This window comes from Clavelina lepadiformis, chromosome 9, assembly GCF_947623445.1.
Source record: "Clavelina lepadiformis chromosome 9, kaClaLepa1.1, whole genome shotgun sequence".
Classification (NCBI taxonomy): Eukaryota; Metazoa; Chordata; class Ascidiacea; order Aplousobranchia; family Clavelinidae; genus Clavelina; species Clavelina lepadiformis.
Window position 1 is genome coordinate 6142519 of NC_135248.1, and position 19062 is coordinate 6161580.

The 19062-nt window shown below is 36.4% G+C and overlaps 1 protein-coding gene and 1 long non-coding RNA gene across 4 annotated transcripts in view; one reads left to right on the plus strand and one right to left on the minus strand.

Moving 5' to 3' along the window:
* LOC143471190 (uncharacterized) overlaps window positions 1-19062 on the plus strand; it is a 30976-nt gene extending 11914 nt beyond the window's left edge. For 2 of the 3 annotated variants that reach the window (XM_076969583.1, XM_076969585.1), the window contains 15 exons: window positions 1876-2052; window positions 2942-3128; window positions 3610-3655; window positions 4163-4250; window positions 5022-5088; window positions 13775-14372; window positions 14894-14950; window positions 15023-15180; window positions 15263-15372; window positions 15552-15608; window positions 15680-15803; window positions 15929-16313; window positions 16596-16630; window positions 16725-16917; window positions 17581-19062. In XM_076969583.1, the coding sequence (XP_076825698.1) occupies window positions 1876-2052; window positions 2942-3128; window positions 3610-3655; window positions 4163-4250; window positions 5022-5088; window positions 13775-14372; window positions 14894-14950; window positions 15023-15180; window positions 15263-15372; window positions 15552-15608; window positions 15680-15803; window positions 15929-16313; window positions 16596-16630; window positions 16725-16917; window positions 17581-17603 (2305 nt within the window). In that variant the 3' untranslated portion in view covers window positions 17604-19062. The remainder of the gene's footprint in view (window positions 1-1875; window positions 2053-2941; window positions 3129-3609; window positions 3656-4162; window positions 4251-5021; window positions 5089-13774; window positions 14373-14893; window positions 14951-15022; window positions 15181-15262; window positions 15373-15551; window positions 15609-15679; window positions 15804-15928; window positions 16314-16595; window positions 16631-16724; window positions 16918-17580) is intronic. The other variant, XM_076969584.1, reaches the window with a different exon arrangement.
* LOC143471191 (uncharacterized) lies at window positions 11956-13781 on the minus strand. Its single transcript, XR_013119502.1, has 4 exons — window positions 13556-13781; window positions 12884-13024; window positions 12689-12802; window positions 11956-12031 (listed from the first exon to the last, which is right to left on the minus strand). It is a non-coding gene; the product is annotated as an uncharacterized LOC143471191 (long non-coding RNA).

A 19062-nucleotide genomic window follows, 5' to 3' on the forward strand; every position in this document is an offset into this window, starting at 1 on the left:
CAGGGTGTATCAGTTACAAGTTGTTAGCAATACATGTCAACAGAAGTTCTTAAGTATGTTTTGTATAGTTTTTGTCAGTTTGCTTAAATTAATTTGTTATAAAATGCTTTTTACAAACTACAAATGCCCTTGGTCGTGGACTGGTCGTATTCATAAAATATTTTTTAAAATGTGGTGTCAACCCCTGCTATGTGTCTGTTAATTATTAAAATTTGCAAAGTCATTTGTTCGTTAAATAAACGTTTGCATTGTTTAGACAAAAGAGGCTTGGTGTGTGTACATCGGCATAAGACGTCATAAGAAATAGCACTGTATGTCAACGAGTAGTGCATGACTATAAATTTAAAAGTTGTATAATTTAGTTTGGTAGCTAAAATTATAATAACAACTAACCATGTTTGTAGCATGATTTTGCTTTATTAACCAGTTTGTCACAAAACTGATTCATACAAAAATGAAAAAATATATAGTCTTTTCCAGGGCTTAAGTATATCTGTTTATTAACAAGTCTCTAGAGTACGTACTTCTAACCTTTTTTGAGCATAAATTCCCAAAAATAATACAGTATTTGAAGTCTGCATACCTCTATGTAATATTTCATTTTCTTTAATTCCAAAATTTAATTTGTTATACTTTTGCGGGCTGTGTGCTATATTGCAGTTATAGTTTCTGTGCAATACAAAACTCAGTTACTGTATCCACATATATATGTATTTATTTAAGGTTTGGTTTTGGCAATCGGTAAAAAACTTAACACACTGCCATTATGATTTAAAAGTATTTAAAAATTCTGCTGATTTTCTGCTATAGTTGCTGAAATATTATTTTTGTCAGGTTGTTGGGGATACTTAAAAGACCTGATCAGTCCATCAATTTTAACTGGATTTAGGCCAGTATGAAAGTTCAGGCCTTCAAAAAAAAAATTCAAGCACATATATCACAGTTGCAAATTTTTTTAGCGTTTGGCGATTGTATTTTAGATGGTGTCAATAGAGAGAGATTTCTTGAAAACCAGGGCTTTTGTAGTTTGTTTGGTTGAATCAACTTGTACAACAAATACAACGGCTGCATAGAAGCACCATTACCATTGAATGCAAAATGTGTTAAACCTAAAGTGCAAGCAAAAATCATCTAATTTGAACTCAACGAACATTATTTTGTTATTATGCGACAAACTTGTACTGCGCCCATCGCTACCCCATTGCTAGGTCATCGCACAATGCATCTTTGTAAACAAATGTTCCCTTCTAGCTTTTGAAAGGCGGGAGGACAAATGTATCTTTAAGTTATCACAAGTCAGCAGCACGGGAAGACTGTCTTGCCCGATTCAAAATCGTTGTATTTTCAAATTTTCTTCACGTTTCATGCCTAAAGGAAATGTAAAAAAATAATCAAGTTTGCTTTTAAACTGTCAAAAACTCAACTCTTATCTCTGCCAGACCATCATTTGAAAATCACTGGTTAAACGGAAGTTTGCCAGTTCAAGTTCAATTGAAATTTTTTAAATGTGCTACCCATCTGTGTGTTATTCAAAATTTTTAAACTGGAATGTGTCATGGCATTTTACTTTTATGGTTTTAGCTGCATGCATACACATTAACAATATAATTTCTACAGAATTTAAAAGTCACTATAATCAACGTTAGGTACCATTTTACATAAATGTTTTACTTTCTGTCAGGTGCATGATACTAAATTCTCTGATACTCATCCTTTTAATAAAGTCTGTGTACTAGTCCAAATATGCTAGAACTATTATTTACTCAGCAAGCAGTGCTTTAATGACATTCATCTTGCATGGTTTCATTGTTATGTATTGTCAACCTTTTTTGTTGGTAACCTTTTGTGTGAAGTAGATGTCTCTGGTTTTTATAGATTTGAAGTAGAGGGACCTATTAACACTACGGAAATCGATACGCCAGAACATCGAGTAGAAACCGAAAATCTTGCTGTTAATTTAACTGATTTAAAATCTCAATTTGAAAGTAGAAAGGACGAGCACCTTGTAACTCCTGACTTAACAAAAACTCATCGGAAGTCACTAAGGGACAGGTATACCATGGTATTTTAATCCTGTTGCATGAAAAGTACCACCAACCAATGATGGCGGAACCATTTTCAAAGTGGGTGTGTTCACTGACATATTTAGGATTGCGTCAAAGGGGGCCAAAATTGTTTAAAGTTTGATCTAAATTATATGCCTCGCCCAAAATGCATGAAGCGCCGAATTTTGCGCATTTATGCTTAAAAAAAAAACCTTAAAAATCTCATGAGATAAATTTTATATTTATATTTATTTGAATATATGGACAGTAGTTGACTATTTATGTCGTTCAGTTTTCAAAGGTCGTTTAAAACGATTTTGTAATGCCAAATAACCCACTTATTGTATTTTTTGCAAAGATCAGCTAGGTTTTGGATAAACTGAGCTTGTATTGTGTGTTGCTTGTATTCGTCATACTTACATCGTAATAAGTTTTGTAATATTCTTCCTAACATGAAAATCTGTTAAACGAAAAGGAATAAAAACGTAAAAACGCCTATGGCCTAAAAATTGGGTTTGTGAGAAAGCATGGCCAAATGCTATCCACCCCCACTTAATACGCTGGTGGGTGGGCCTGGTCGGCTGTGGCCTGGCCTGGCCTGTAGAGTTCATCATAATAGCACTCATCATATGGCCTAGTAAAAAAGTGGGAGTCCTAGGCCCATCAGGCCTCATGTTCCGCCATCTATACCATCAACTAATTTCGTTATTCACCACATGATCTTGATATGATGACATTGGGTGTATCAAAATATAAACTACTACTGGTATACTGAAAGGGAAAAGATGCATGCTTTCGCCCATTCTCTAAATGCAATAGCATTTTACTGCCTCAAGTCATCGTCTGCACCACTATTATGCTGCATACTTATTGAATTACTTCTGTTTGTGTTATAGCTCTCATCAGTCTTTAATTCAAGTAGCCACACCAAGTGACTCTTCTTCACCTGAAGTGGTTCGACCTGACGATACAGACAACCAGGTTGAACATTACGAGGTTGAGCTTGGCGAACTGAAGAAACGGTTTGAACAAGATCGAGCTGTTTCAAATCGGATAAAACTTCCAGTTTCCCTGCCGCAGAAGGTTTATAGCTTAACGCTTATATAGTTTAACGTTGGTAGCTGCGTGTGTATTATAGAGCAAGTTACGGCCCTTAATTTCTTTCTGACAATCTTAACTACACAGTATACAAATACTATATATTTTTAGCATTATTTTTCAAAAGAATCATTGAAGAAAGTAAGAACAGATAGAACAGATAAGATAAATCTTCAAACTCTCCATCAAGCTACATGCCTTTACTTGAACGCCCATGTAGCAAAAGTATTTGTAAATTAATTTCTGTCTCGCTAGTCCTACTGTAGTAAAGTTAAACTTTTCATAATTTCAAATTTTTGACATTTTTGTGTAGGTAATTATATTAGGAAGACAGAATCAAAACAAGTCAAAGAATTTACTATTTGTGTTTGAATAAAGTTAAAACAATAGGTTATTTGATTTGTTATTGTACTGGTGGCCTGTAACACGTTTGAATGGAAGGTCATTGAAAACCACTGTGTTCTAGAGATTGTCTCCAACAAAAGATACAACTAGCTGCGAGGACAACGATGGTAGGAGTTTATGTCTTATGTTTATAAGTAACAGTTTTTATTCACTTTTGTTGCTTCATGCCAGATTTTACCATATATTTGCGAGTTAAAATTGAGATTATCAGGTTTAGTGATTTCTTGTGGCCCACTGATTGTTCATTTTTGAGAAATTTGAATAACGATATTGGTAATTAAAAGTAAGCTTAGTGTTATTAATGTGGTGTTAGAAAACTGGTAAAATGGCTCCGGCTAAAATGAAGATTTATTTATCTCGGAAAACTCAGTTAGAACTTGATTTTCGTGTGGTTCCTGGAAATGGTAAGAAACCCTTAATTACGCATAATGGGAAGTTGTCCATTTGCATTGTTTTCCTTTGCGGAAGTATTTGCGGTTGTTCATCAGGTCGTAATCGAATGTGCTCTACTAGCTTTTGCTTAATGTAATACATTTCAAGTAACTTAGTTTTACTGAGCAACATTGCAGGATTTCGCAACATATCAATCAAACGAGATATCTGGTATATTTCAGCTTCACCCAAAGTGGAAACAGTGAGATCAAGCGAAGCCGTGTACGACGAAATGATCGGAGAGGAGTCAGTAAAAGACCGTTTGCAGAGGTAGGATCAAAATCAAAGTTCACAGAGCTTTTATTGCATTGTGCTTACACGATGGTTTTGTAGTGTGTAAACATAACGTAATGTGTAAATATAAGCTCTTAAATTTCACGTGGCACGGATTTCTCGCTGGCAGTTAAACTTTGTCGATAACTTAATAAGGTAGTACGGTTTATGGGTATGGCTGCAAGTCTCTATTTGTTAAACCTTGTAATCTAATGTTAGCATTGATCGATTTCGTGTCGGTTCGGATGACAAAGGGCATGATGAGCCTTGAATATTCTGGTTTATCAGCAAAATATTTTAGTGGAATACAACTTATATACTGCGCAACATATGGATACAGATAACAGCGTGTGTAATTTAATAAACGCCAATTAAATAGTGCTTGCTAACGACTATCAGCAAATAAAGGATAAAATACAGCCAAAGCATTCTCTATTTTATACATTATATATTTATTTACTGTGGTCATTTAAGTAACTGTCACATGGGTACCGTAGTCCATTGTTTGCACGTGTTTTACAGTTTTGAACTACACTAAATTTTTAAACAAGAATATGCCTAGTAAGAAAATGGAACTCCTTTTTTTCCCGAAAAGTTCTGAATCTCAGCCGTACTAAGCATTGGGCCAACTAAAATTTTTTTGAACGTTTCATGTTTGATTTGAAAATTTGTTTTTCTGCATGGTTTTAAGTAGAACAATCAAGTAAAATTGTTTCCTTGTTTTGAAATTTTTTTTGTTTAATACTATAATAAATGCAAATCTTGCAGGTACAAATCCATGACTGAAAGCGATCGACCCACGCAAGTCACTGTTACAAGACAAGTTTCCCAAAAAGTAGGTTTGTGGTATTTTGGCTGTTATCTCTCACGTCTTCTGGAATGTTTAAACGTTGTACATAACATGCCTTATTCACTTTTGCGCCACCAGGTGTTAACTTCTACTCAAATCATTATTGCACTTAGGTGGCGCTGGGATGTAATTCGTAATCTAATTTAATATTTCTGTTGGGAAACATACTGCTGAGCATCATTCAGGCGCAGTAGACTATTAGATGGTCAAACAGCATATCTGAACCTCACAATAATCACAGATTAACTGATAATATTTAAAATCTATTGAAGCTCGTCTTTAAGTATTGAATTTTGATATAATACTACGTTAGGCCGTTGTTTGCAGTTGTCAGTTACCATAAACATATTGTTCAAATTTGGTTTCAAAAGGGATCAGTAACCAAGTAATTAAACGTGGCTTTTGTACATCACAAGTCCATATATAAAACATATCCGCACCATCGTCCCACTGAAATAAAATTTCTGCAAGAAATCATGTCAAATCACAACAGCATGACTACCTAACAGCCTTGCAGCTATTCCTTCACTACTATACATTCGAGAACCTTCCGTCATACATTATTTGCAGTATTTTGTCATGCAGAAAATAGTGAATTATTGAAATATTATACACGTTTGCTTGTTTAAGAAGGTCTTGTTGATTTAAATAAATATACCGTATGTCCGAATCTAATATGATCGATCGTTTAAGTGTGGTGTTTCATGAAAGCGTATTTCTCCTTACCAAGTGCCGGTTTTGATGTACCTTATATGGCAGTCAGAATACTGACTATAATACGGCAAGCACTTCTTATCTGGTATGGGTTAATGTTTTATCGTTCGCTTTAGATAACTCGCTGTGTCATTTTAGTTGATTAACAAATGCACGTTTATAATAACTTGAAATACCAAATTGTTGGCTAGCTTTCCTGTTTTGAAAAGGCTCAGTTTTCAATGCACAGCAGTTGTTCTGCTATGAAGTTGTACCATGTACAGGCCCTGAATGAACCGAGGTGGCGGTTTAAAGTTCCTGGTATACTTTTGCATAAACTCCCAGTGAAAGTTCTTTGGATTTACATAACGCTTATTTTTGCATAGTTCATATTGTATTTCACACTTTAGTTACCGTATATAGGTTGTGGAACAGCAAGATGTGGCAAATACGCCTCCAAACCGCATAAATGTCAAATATGAAATAATTTCGTTATTGTTTTGAACGTTTGGCTCATTGTTCGTCACCACTAGTCTTTCGATTTGAAACACTGTATGTGTATAATTTGTAGTCAGTGTTTTAAAAGTGTTTGATTTGTGTCAGCCAGTGTATGTACCGCTACTGCAAAGATATTGGTCGTACAACTAAATGCTCGAAGTTCGTATGGCTACCCTGCAAAAGTGCTGGAGCTTTTTATATTTAACGTCTTCTATTTAACCATGACCCATAAAACGGTCGCATTGCTGTTGTCAGCAACAAGTAGTTGGTATTAAAAACAGAAACGGTTTCAATCAGCAAGTTTGAATGGCATTACTTTACTTCCTAAGTATAAAGTTATTGTGTAATTACTGTATTTGATATTGTTACAATGTGAAAGTTTCCCGTAGGTTTAATATTGTTTTTACAGTAATGTAAGGGAACGAAATGGGGAGTGACTATTTCACCATAAGTTGATCACGCCGAGTTACCATTAGCTTAAGTTTTAGGGAAAGGGTATGCAAAAAGTTAATTTTAATTATTTGCAGTTCTTATATAAGTTCTTATACTTACATCACTTTCTATGATTTAAGTTTCAAGTTCGGTCAACAAAGAGCCGAGAAAACTAATTATGATCGTGTATTTATCTGACGGAAGAGTAGCAGCCAACAAAATTTTTGTAATATTTTGCAATAGAGTTATGAATCGCACTAATTTCTACCAATTATAACATTACTAGACCGCGAAAAAAACAATTTAAAGTGAGTATTATGTATAATTCCCATTGCGGAATGTATCACAGTGAACTAAATTACCAAAAACAGGCGGCGAAGTTCATTAGAAATATAATGGACGATTAGGTTAAAGTAACGGTTGAATTTTGTTTTTGGCTGTCATTATTTCGTTTGTAAAAAATCATATGTTCCAAATTATTTTTCAAAATTTTATAACGTATAGTAACCTAAGTGTACCTGCTAGTCCAAATCTAACTTTAGTGAAAGGCAAATAGGCAAAATGGAATGTTTGCATAAACTTTTTGTACTGTCCTTGCCTAATCTATTTCAACCATCCTCTGCATGACATATTTGCGGTGAAATACTAAGTACTAGAAAATATCAACTCAGATATTCACTCAAGCAGTGAGCCAGTGACACCAAAAATATTTTGCTGTGATTTTCTGCTTTTAACGTAGATTAATCAGCATTAACCACCAAAATTCATCTGACATTTACGAAAGTCTGTTAAAGATACGCTGTAATCGGTAGTAGGTTTAATGGGAACGCATATATATTTCTACACCAGAAAAAAATCAGGCTGCGCAAGAGGCATGGTAAAAATTAAGATTTTTCAATAACACCGACAGCTTGGCATAGGTTTGAGAGTTTTGGTATTAGTATTGCACAAAGTTTTGAAGAAATTGACAAAAAGTTTTATTGGGATTACTGTTACGCAATTTTATATGGCTCGTTTCGTGTTCTTTCCGCATTGAGACTTTGTTACGCATGAGTGGTTTTATGGTAGCTAGGAGGAAATGGTTTCGTTTCAAATCCTGACACGAAATTAGCCTACACCCAATCACCCTTATTTTATTTACTACCTGTCTACTGCTACTTAACTTATAGCATCATATGCAATGTGTTGTAATGTGATTGTCGTCATTAAATGATCTCAGTTCTGTACCTTAATAAGACAACTTTTCTTATCTATAGTTTCCGAATTAAAAAATTTTTGATGTGTTTCTAATATTTTCATAATTAATAGACAAGCACTTATGCATTGTCTATTTTGATGTAATATCATATGAATCATTCTTTCCGGTTAGCTTGAGGTGATAGCGCTCTGTCAGCCAAGTTGGTTGAAACTTCTGTTGGTTCTCGCGCAATAACAGAGTTTGTCACTTTCGGAAATGTTTAAAACTGATACCACACTTGTAGGCATTGCTCCCACACGTAAGATGGAAACCGTCCACCTTTGTTGGTGATTTTGGACCTTTGGGACTTGAATCGATTGTGATTAATTCCTGTTATGGTGTACTCCCAGACGCGATGATGTCATGTTTACCATATTTGGTCAAAACCATCAGCAATCGGTCGTACGTGCTTGAAAATCTGGGCGTTTTGGTTCACTCAGTACCATAAACTGATATCTGCTCTGTTGTTGGGCGAAATATCGTTTAACATTTGGAGTGTAGGGAAACTAGAGCATAGCAGTACAGGAGTACCTTGTATTATTTTTGTTTGGCATGTTACTTATTTAAATAGAAATTGTTTAGTTTCCTTTCGGATTGTAACACTTTCAAGGGTAGTTGCTAGTGTGATTATTTGGTGCTGCTCCATGACAAGCTCATGTTCGAGTAAATGAATGTTTTAATGTCGCGATTTAATATTTTAGCGTCACAGTAGTCGTCGAATGCAGTTTATGAATCTTTTTGTCTTAAGACCAGAAACGTCGCTGATATTTTCTTTGAGATAAATGCTTCAGCTTACTGTAGTAAGTTAGCCTCTACCCTATGGAACGTGACTGGCGTAGTTGCTGGTTCAGTTCCGTGCATACAAATAGCCCAGCAACCGCGTTGTTTACGAGCGCTGCATTGTTAGGTACAGTAAGATTAATTAGGGTAGCATGAGAAAATTTTGGTGTAACTCCCCTTGTTGGTTTTACTGTGTGTTAAATATTTTATGTATCCTACTGCTAATGCATATTACAACAGTTAAACGTTAAACAAGTAAAGTGAGTTACACGAAAATGTTATCGCGTTTGACTATATATGCTCAGTATTCCAGCGGAACTAGACATGCAAACACACGCAATTATATGAATATTTCAGCAATTGGGGATACACGCAAGCCTGCATGATGTACAGTACTTAATATCATGCAGTTGTTTTGAAGATGCTAATGGCGAATATTTCTACAATTTGCTAAACGTTAGTGGCAGTAAATCAGAAACACAGTGGACAATTTGTAAATATCCTGCCCAGCATTCAGCTCTACTGTTGTTGCACTCTTTTAGGTGGCTGCACTTTAGTATTCTATTTCGTTTCGTGTCTTATTCGATACCATTCCACATGTGCTAAGCATTGAGAATGGTGGTTTTAGTGTTTAAAACTGTTGTAAGTGCTACTTGCTCTTGCGTATTAGGTTGTTTTGTCAAATTGTTTAAATTTAAAAGGAAGAGGAACTGCCGCTATTGTAATCTTCGATAGTAAGCTGTGAATCTAAAGTCTAAACGGTTTCATTTCAATGCACGCTGTTTTCGCTGATACCAATAAGTTCGGCAGTGTGTACAGTACACACTACTAGATTACCAACATATCCTCTTATCATTTTAAAACTTGTACATTATGTTGTGTTTCAACGGATGTTAACGAGGATATTTTTTCCTTACAAGTGTTTCTGTGTGACATGACCTACCCTGCGGAATAGTGATTTCTAGTTCACATAATGAACGGCTTGTTTCTTTCTGGAGAATAAACTATATAGCAACCCATATATCTTGTACGGCGTTGTTATATTTGCGTTGTGTATACAACCGTGGTTGATGGAATGCTTCTGACATTTCCTTGTCAGTAGGATTGGGTTTAAGAGTGGGCGTTAGCAGCAGTAACATTACCTGCTATGGTAGACAGATTTCTGGTGTGCGTGTGGATGTGATTGAGTAGGTACCTAAAGTTTTTGCGCCGAACCAATGCAGTTCGATCAGATAGTAAAGATGTGCTATAAAGGTAAATATATAAGTTAACAACAACAGTGATGGAAGGTTTTTACCACTCCATTAGAAGATGTCTTGGAAACCATTCATTATTCTTAAATCGGCTCGTTGGCTATAGGTCGCCAACGATAATATTTTAAAGTTCTTCTTGTTATTGTAATGTAACTTCACGTTTATTCCATTTTTCTTCTAACGTTTGGTAATTGAAGAGTAAGTTTATGGGCAAAGAAATTTTGTTAGAACTGGGAATTTTTATTGGTCTTACTCAATACTTGATGTATGCTGTCCGCCAATGCTGTAGTCTTCTTCACGGTTTTAATTTAATATGTTTTGTGCTTGCGGCGTTATAAATATTTAATTATCTGCTGTCTCTGTGTGCTGTAAAAAGTATTGAGACTGGGGACTAGCAAAATGAAAGCGAAATGAAACAAATGGGTTGTGCTTTTCGTGACAGGTGAAACTTCTCAGCTGTCTTTTCAGAGCAGGAAAAGTATATTGCAAAGGTTAGGATTCCTAATGCCTATTGTGTATATCTATCACGCATTGTTTTATGTTAATTTGTTCGGCCGCTGAAGTCTCAAGGTTTAAAAAAGATTAGGAGCCTGGGCGTTAAATACGTTAAAGCTATTTTGGTTGATCTTACCTATGCTCGACACAAATTAGATAAACTACCATACATTGGTTAGACAGTTTTACTATAGTTCTTGACTGAACACACTACGTTCAAGAAGTGCACACAAGATGCACATATTAAATTGCATTATTTAATAGAATTATGTGTCACCAAAACTGTGTGATATTTCAGTTGAGCTCAGGATACCTTGGTAACTGCAGGTGTATCTATACAGAATTAAAGATATTGTTGTGCCCATTGCTTTTCAGTTAGTTTTCATTCACAATGAATACAGGTAGTTATAAATAAGGCTGCCACTATTTCACCGGAAACAGTCGTGCGTTCAAAGCTCTTTTTCACATTTTTTTGTTAACTAAAGTAACTAAAATCAAGTTTTTGCATTCCAATTCTCCTAACCGTCTATCTTTTATGGGCAGCGTGACCTACTTTAGGTCAAATAGTCACTCTCTATAATTAATCAATGAGTTACTCTCATAATCTGATCTTCCGGTCTTTCAGATTGCAAATGTTTGCCCGTTGAAAAACTTAAACATTGGTTGATTTGTCACGTTGTTTGTCAAACCAAAGCTTGATTTCCAGACAGATAACTCTTGAAAACAAGGCTTAAATGGGGCACAATTGTGGTTGTTGTAAGAAACGATAACAATTCACCGCTAAACACTTAAATTCTTTCTCAAACACTGCTACGTTCTTCAATGCAACATAGACCAACATTTGTGTTTTTTGATTACACCCATTCATTGCACTTCGTATGACAATTATCGGTTTGCTCGTTTGTAGTTTAACTCATTTTACAAAGCGTTGACTCACTTTTGTGAAGGTATAACGCTTGCGAATAACACCAAACGCTTGATGGATCAATAAAGTTTGTTGTAGTCTAGAAGGTCGCAATGTCTTAGCGTGTGCTAGGTTTCTATTGGTTCACTTCTTTTACTTCTGATATATTTCAGTGATGTGTCAAGCATTGTCGTTAATTCAATGCATAAATTTGATTTATATTGACCGTAATACTTTCTATCGATATGCTAACCGTCTGCTTCAATCGTTCTCAGAGACAAGAACTGAGGCCGATAGCATCGCCTTTCAATTCTAGTACAAGTAACTCAGCAAAGGTAATGCGTGCTAGAGCTGGTTACCGGCCATCTGCAACAAAGGAGCCGGTTCTTAGGCGCGAACTACAATTTCTTAGAATTTATTGCAGAAGGTTGAAAAATATTAAAAAACTCCAAGGTTGTAAGAGATAATAAAGATAATAAAGATATGACATTTATCAAAGTATAAATGAAAACAATCTTTTATTGCGCCAGAGTTTTAACGCTGGTAGACCCACAGCACCTATCGCAGCACATTCGTCACTGGTGTCAGCCAGTGAATTATTTATGGTGATGCATGACGTTCTTCTGACGTGGTATCCTGTGCAAGGAAAGTAGTCGAAATCGTTATACCGCTGTGTCGCGACTTTACACGTTTATTGCAACTGTACTGTTTGTGCTTAGCTGAATAGGGCGCGGCGCTAGGTTCTCTTTGATATTCTTACCAATAACGACGCGCTGTTATTAGCAGTTTTTGCTGATGTGGTTTGATATGTACGATATCATATGATTAAATTAATATGAATCTTTAAAGGTCAGCGCAAGTACTTCTTGCAGAGTATGAATGTACTTAAAATGGATTGTAAGGCCTATTTTATTATCTGCTAAAAGCCGGTTATGGCAGGCCGGCGGTTTGAATCATGCGACCGTTGCTTGTTGGTGCTATTTCTGTCGCCGAAGTTGTTGCAATAAAGATTTATTCTTAGTTTCCTGTAAACCTTTGGATGAACTGTTTGTTTATAAAACAGTTTAAAAGAGCTTAAATATACTTGACAGGGAAAATGTTTCTATTCAAAGGTATGTTGGTTTGTATACGTTGGAAGTGTTGGGTCAATCGTCGGTTTTGTTTGAATAAAAGCTTTTTTGGTTTCTATATGTTATTTACTTTTTATAAAATAAATGCAAACTTCACCAGTTAGTAAATAAGATACAGTAAACGTTGTTCATAATAAACTAGACGGCAATTAATCCAAGTTACCTGTTTTATCAGCCACTTTAAGCTATTGATTTCTCAGCAATATCTTGCTTCAGATATGCCTGCTTTGAAATGTCATTTCCTCTCTCGGCTGGCTGCTCGTTGTTGTTAGACATACTGCAATTCACGATCGTTTTGGTCACACAATTAATAGCTGGAGGACTGGATATCGGTATTCATTCAATTTTTGCGTCTTACCAGTTAAAAGGCTATTTTCCTGAAGGCGGTCTTAATCTTGTGATATAATTTGATTTTGTGTATTTTCGTGGCGTGTAGGTTGAGTGCTCCAGTCAGTATAATTTCTTCAGAACTGGGAGGCTGATATAGATCGGTATTGACCTGAATTTATTGCGGTTGCTTAATTACATCCTGTTATGAAGTGCATCTGCCGGTATTGCCTACTCTGCTTTCTATTGCTACTGTGTCGCAACCGTTTTTGCTGTTTGTCAGGCTTGTCTGTTTTCTTGGTGATGCTGTTTTGTATTTGATTGGCTTGGGTTGAAGTGATGCTATGATTTTTTAGAAGCTTTTAATAGTAATTCACAGTAAACGTTTCCCTTAACGAATTAGCCGTCTATAGCTACCAAACTTATGAGTCATGATATAATTAAATTTCAGACCCAATGTCTAAAATGACTCTTAAATCTTGTCACGTTATGACCGTTATGTGGCTGTAGAAATACTGCTTTTCATTTAAAAATTGTCACTTTTTCATTCCATTAAAAAGTATGCATTTTTATAGTTATTTTTCGGACCATGGTGGCATTAACAACAACAAAAATGTTCTGCTGATATAAATAGCTGAGTTGTCCACGTTACAACAAAAGTTTGCCCTGTTTGACTGGGAGCAAATATCTCAACGCAACTTACCTCAGCTTTATTTTTGTTATGTCTTTTTCACCTGTGACCTTTTTTACTGGCTTCTGATGGCGTTGATCATTTTGTGGATATGTCAGGCTGGCAGCAGTACTGTACTGGGCGTACAAAATTTCTCGAGTAAAGTGCTAGGTGCTATATCTCAGGGTTTTAGGAAGCAAACTTGAAATAAACTTACAGAACTCCCTTGACAAAGTTGTTTTCAATCCACAGCGACCTGTGTCTCCTGCTGTCCGGAAGGAAAGTGAAAAAGTAGATTCAGTAGGAAACACTAAAACTGATCACTCTTCGATTGAAGTTGTAAAATCACCGCCTGCAGGGACCAAAGTTACACCAGAATACGTCCCAAGTGTCGATTTGCGCCAGACAAAAGCTCTGTTTGAAGTGTCTGACGCCAAGCCACCAGCGTTGTACAAAAAACGACATAGTACTGATCCGACCATTCCTCAGTCACCTTCTCGAACTGGTAGACGTTCAGTTTCCGGAAGCCAAAGCAGTCGCAGTCCAAGCAATCACAGTGGTGTGTCTTCTCCATCGCCAAGTGGGTCTCGTTCAAAATCTCCTGCCGTTGTTGAGTCTCTCGGGTCGGATTTCAATCCAGAAAGCGAAGAAACCATGTCCGAAGTTGTCAGACCACCACCTGCTGGTACCAAGGAAACTCCAACTTATGTCCCTGCTGTAAAAGTTAGTTCAATGAAGAGCATGTTCGAGCAGCCGAAATCGGCAACATCTCCCACATCAAGTGATGACGCTCCCCGTCGGCGACAATTGCGAAAGGCAGATTGGGCGAACGGTAATGAAGAAACGGAAGGTGCATCCCTTATTGTTTTATTAAGTTGGTTTTATTTTTTACCATGATGTTAAGTGATAATTTTGGCAATGTTTATTTAATTCTTTATTTTTGGTTTTAATTTATAATATGGCGTTATGTTGAGTTTTACAATATGCATGTTCTGGGGCATCATGGTTGTCTGTTTAAATTCTTGATCATGTTGTTTTGGTCGCTGTAACACGCGGCTGTTTCTGTAGAAGTTACATACGTCTGATTTCGTGGTTTTAACGTAGTACATTAGTATCACGTGGGTTTAGTCTTTCTGGAAACTCAGAAATGACATTTTTCTTCTCTGAAAGCTTTTAGAGATAAGAGAATCTTCTGTACAATTGTTGCGTCCTAGAGGCTCAGCATGAAAATCTCTGTTTCATTGTTGGTTTCATATATTTGTGTTTATTATCTGGTGTTCACACAAAAACGTGAAAACCTTGAAGCTAGTGTTGATAAAATTGCTGAAATGCCAATGTAACAACACATAATAACTTCTATTTTATGTGCAGTTAAAACAGTTTCCGAAAAGAAAGCTGTTCCGGAAGGTAGCTATGAAGACAGACAAGGTACCACTGTTTTGTAAATTCAAAGATGAAATGCTGCGTTTACAGCAACGCATTACCAGGTGGATTTTGCAGGAGTGGTGCGCCCTCACACTGCTGGTACTAAGGAGCGACCTTCTTACAACCTGTCCTCAGATTTCCTCAAATCTCGCGCAGCAATATTTGATGCGCCATCGCCAAAACAGTACTCTCCTCGAAACACTATTAAGTCGGACGCTCCCAATCACACTGCCGTATGACATTTAGTTCTCTGCGTTGAATCGTTTTTGTTGCTTAGTGTTTTGCAAAGTGTAATTATCATGTTGTCTTTTTCAGGAGGTTGTTAGTGAACGGGACCAGGCCTCTGATTTAGATTATACGCCTTCTACTAGCCTAACCGATGCAAAGAAGCGATTTGAAGATGGACAGCCGGCGAGTGCAGAACAGTGAGCATTCTCTATAGAAATGGGTTGTTTTTAATATTTGTGCCGTCACGCAATTCCATTGTCATATATTGCAAGACTACTTTATTTTTCTGTCGAGTGTATGGATGGGAAGATTGAATGTTGTAGGTAGCGATCTTTTAGTTCAAACGTAAAAATGTGACTCATTTGCATGCTTTCAGGCAGGATCCCCAAAAACTTAAAGATGACTTGGAAGTAGTTCCTGCTGCTGATCTACAGTAAGTTAGTTCGTTGTTGGCTTCATAACCAGAATTACAGGATGTGTAAAGAAACCATGTATTATACTTAGGTCAGCGCGAAATGTCTTTGAAGCTAAACCAGATGAAGAAAAGGAGCCAGCTCCCCGTAAGGAACAGATTGACATTGCGCAAGAAGCAAACGAAGCCAAGCAAAGAGATCAAGAAGTTATTCAGGTTATAGTATTGACAATGGTCAATATCATTATGCGTATTATCATTTAATTCCTGTATACTTTGTAACAATATCTTTTCCTACCAAGAAATATTTTGTCTTTTCAAATTGTTTCATTAATTTTTAGGCCAAAGAACAAGAGGAGGAAGCTGTTCAAGAAGAAGAGGAGCAGGAACAGGAAGAAGAGCAGTCCCAGCAGCAAGACGAACCGGAGCAGCCGGATGAAGTAAAGGAAACTAATAACGAACCTGATGAAGACGATAAAGATGTGGAAGAACAAACCCCTAAGGTCAGCGATAAAGAAGTTAAGCAGATTGAAGAGACCCATGAAGAAAATTCTAGACAAGAAGACTCTGACCAAGCAGCCGAGGAGGAAACTCCTGAAAAGGGCGAGTCTGATTCTGAAACCGAAGGAGAGTATCTATTGGAAAACAACAAGCAATTGTCCGATGAAGAAGCAGCCGGTGTTACTCCTGTGCGCGTTGCTGTGTCAGATTCACCGCCCCCAGAAGGTATTTTCTGCATGCAAATGTTTAATGTCTTGCTTTGCTATCCAAGCTATTGTCTAGACAAAAACAACTAAAAGTTGAACGGACTCGTTGCATTATTTTGAATTAACCAAGGTTTGAAATGTCCAAAGTTGGTTCAACTTTAAAGGCATTTGCCTGAACCAATCAAGTTGCTTTTTTTGAGTGAAAATTCAGAGTTGGGTAAAATGGAAACATGTTCCCACTGTAATTGTGATCTGTTTTTGCGGTTATGGTTTTCTACAATGGCTGCTTTTTGTTTTGCAGTTGAGCCTGTCGAGCTTGTTGAAGAAGTAGACAACGTGAGTATTTTACTTACATAGTAATTTTTTTTTTTTTTTTTTTTACTTACTCTCTGCTGCTCTTCAGCGGTTGCTTATTTTCATTCTTACTCAGGTACAAGGCGAGGCGACCGAAGACGGTGAAGATAAGAAAGAAGTGGTTTTGCCAGAGCAAGTAGAATGTAGCAAAGATGACAGTCCTGCGAATGAGAACGGCGTGGAAAATATTGCGATTAAAGAAAAGCAGAAAGATTTACTGGAGGCTACTCAGAATGGCGATGCAAACTTTTCGGAAGAAGCAACGGCAGGTATGTCCCAGTTTGATGACTTCTTCGGTTTGAATCAGGAGCATCATTCACCTTATCGCACTGAGAATAAGCTTGACGTGCTGTCCCCTGCTAATACTAATAACAACAATAACGTTGATTTGTTAAATGGATTCGACGACTTTGCTGCACTTCCTAGTAATAATGACGTTGCAGTCTCGAATTTCGTGGATCCGTTTGATATGTTTGCTGCACCGCAAACCCAGCCCTCTGCAAATTCCGATCCTTTTGATATATTTGCTGCACCACCCCAAATGTCTAATCAGCCTTCCGCTAAGGATCCGTTTGATCTTTTTTCATAAAAAATCATTTTTGATTGGAAATGTGTTTTATTCATCTATCCTTTTGCTTCAATTTGCTTATGAATTACTGTAGGAAATATTGTTTAGCAATGAAGCCAAAACCAAAAATCTTTCATTTTCAAAAATAATAATAGTTTTGTTTTAGTTGAATAATTACGTATGGGGCGTCGTAGTTGTTATGCTGTGTATGTAATAGTCATGTAATAGTGGTAGTAATAGTCACATGATAGTCCATTTAACCGATTTTAACTATGTCGTTCAACTTCTTATTCTTCACGTATTGCGTGTAGGAGTGAGCGCATTAAACTTATTGATCCAATCAATCATGCTTTTTGTTTTTCAGATGGCCATAATTATCTAGAGTAAAACTAAACTCTCGCAAACCCAAAACTCAAACGGCGTTTCGCGCTTTTACAAGAACCGTCTATCGTCGGTCGGAATAGACCGCTTAACCATTCCGCATTTTACACATATATTGGATATCGATTTTCATAAATAGCAGATTCATTGCCCGTGTGAGTATACAGCATGGATGGAGCATGCATGCGCCAACATGTGTTCAAAACGTTAACTAACATGTTTCAAATGCTTGCATTTGGTATTGGCGTTGGTTTGTTTTTCTTTTATGTCGATGTAACGACTTTCAGTTTTTGGCATCAATGTTTGATAGATCAATTATCACTGTAATCTTTTGGTATTACACGTAAAAAAATGCCTCGTGCATATTTTTCTTGCATGTTTTGCCAGGCTTGAACAGCAATGCGTGGTTTTCATCACATTTGCTTTATTTACACCCACCAACATACGATTACTAGGTTGTCATAAACATTTACACGAAGTTAGATATATATGCATGCCGTGTTGGGTGTTTTTTCGCATTAAGTTTGCGAGCGTTGGCGTGTAATTAATGTGAGTTTAGCATTTTTTCTAACCACAACAAACGAGCTATTCCTGAAATTCGTAAAGTCTCAATGTTTGTACCCAAATTTGATGTCATTTACTTTTAATTCTTTTTTAGATAGGCTACTCTTAATGAACGGGTGATGCATTTAACGAAAAAGATAAAACTCTAAAAATTACTGATTTGTCCGCCTTAGTACCGGTATCGCATGTTAAAACCAAGTGTTAAGCTATGAGAATAACACTCAACTATCAAAATGTGTTATTGTTTGTGGAACTCAGCCGAAAAACGGTCTGCAAAATGCATGCGCGTGCTTAGTAGAAGTTGCATGTATGCACTAACCTTTTACTTTATGTTCTGTTCTAGCTTGCAGGTTGTTTTCTAAATATACAGTATACTTATTCTATACTTGCTGCCATAATTATCCGTTCCGCTTCTGGATGGGATTTTTACTGAAGTATATTTTCTGAACTCTATATTAAGTAATTTTTGCTGGTCTGTTACCAAGTCTGAGCGATTTTAACCAATGTCACAATTGTGTTGTGAATGAGTTACATATTTCATAAGATTGACTCACTAATTGAATGTAGTGGCAAATTTACTGCAACCAGTTATTTTGAATTGTGACGACTGTATTTTAAACCATTTCTTGATTCTTTGTTATGCTGCAAATCAGTTGTGTTTATCGCTACAGTGTATAGCATATGGCTGGAGATTATTTGCTTGTATAATATCTTACTAATTAACTTTTCAATATAATGAGTTAATGACTTTCTATTATCATGTCGTATCAAAATTTCCATGCTGTTTGTCCTGTGTTGTACATATTGAACCCAATCTTATCTATAATACGACATTTATTGAGCAATGGCGTCCTAACAATGTTATCGTGCTATGTAATACAGTACATATACATCATTGAAA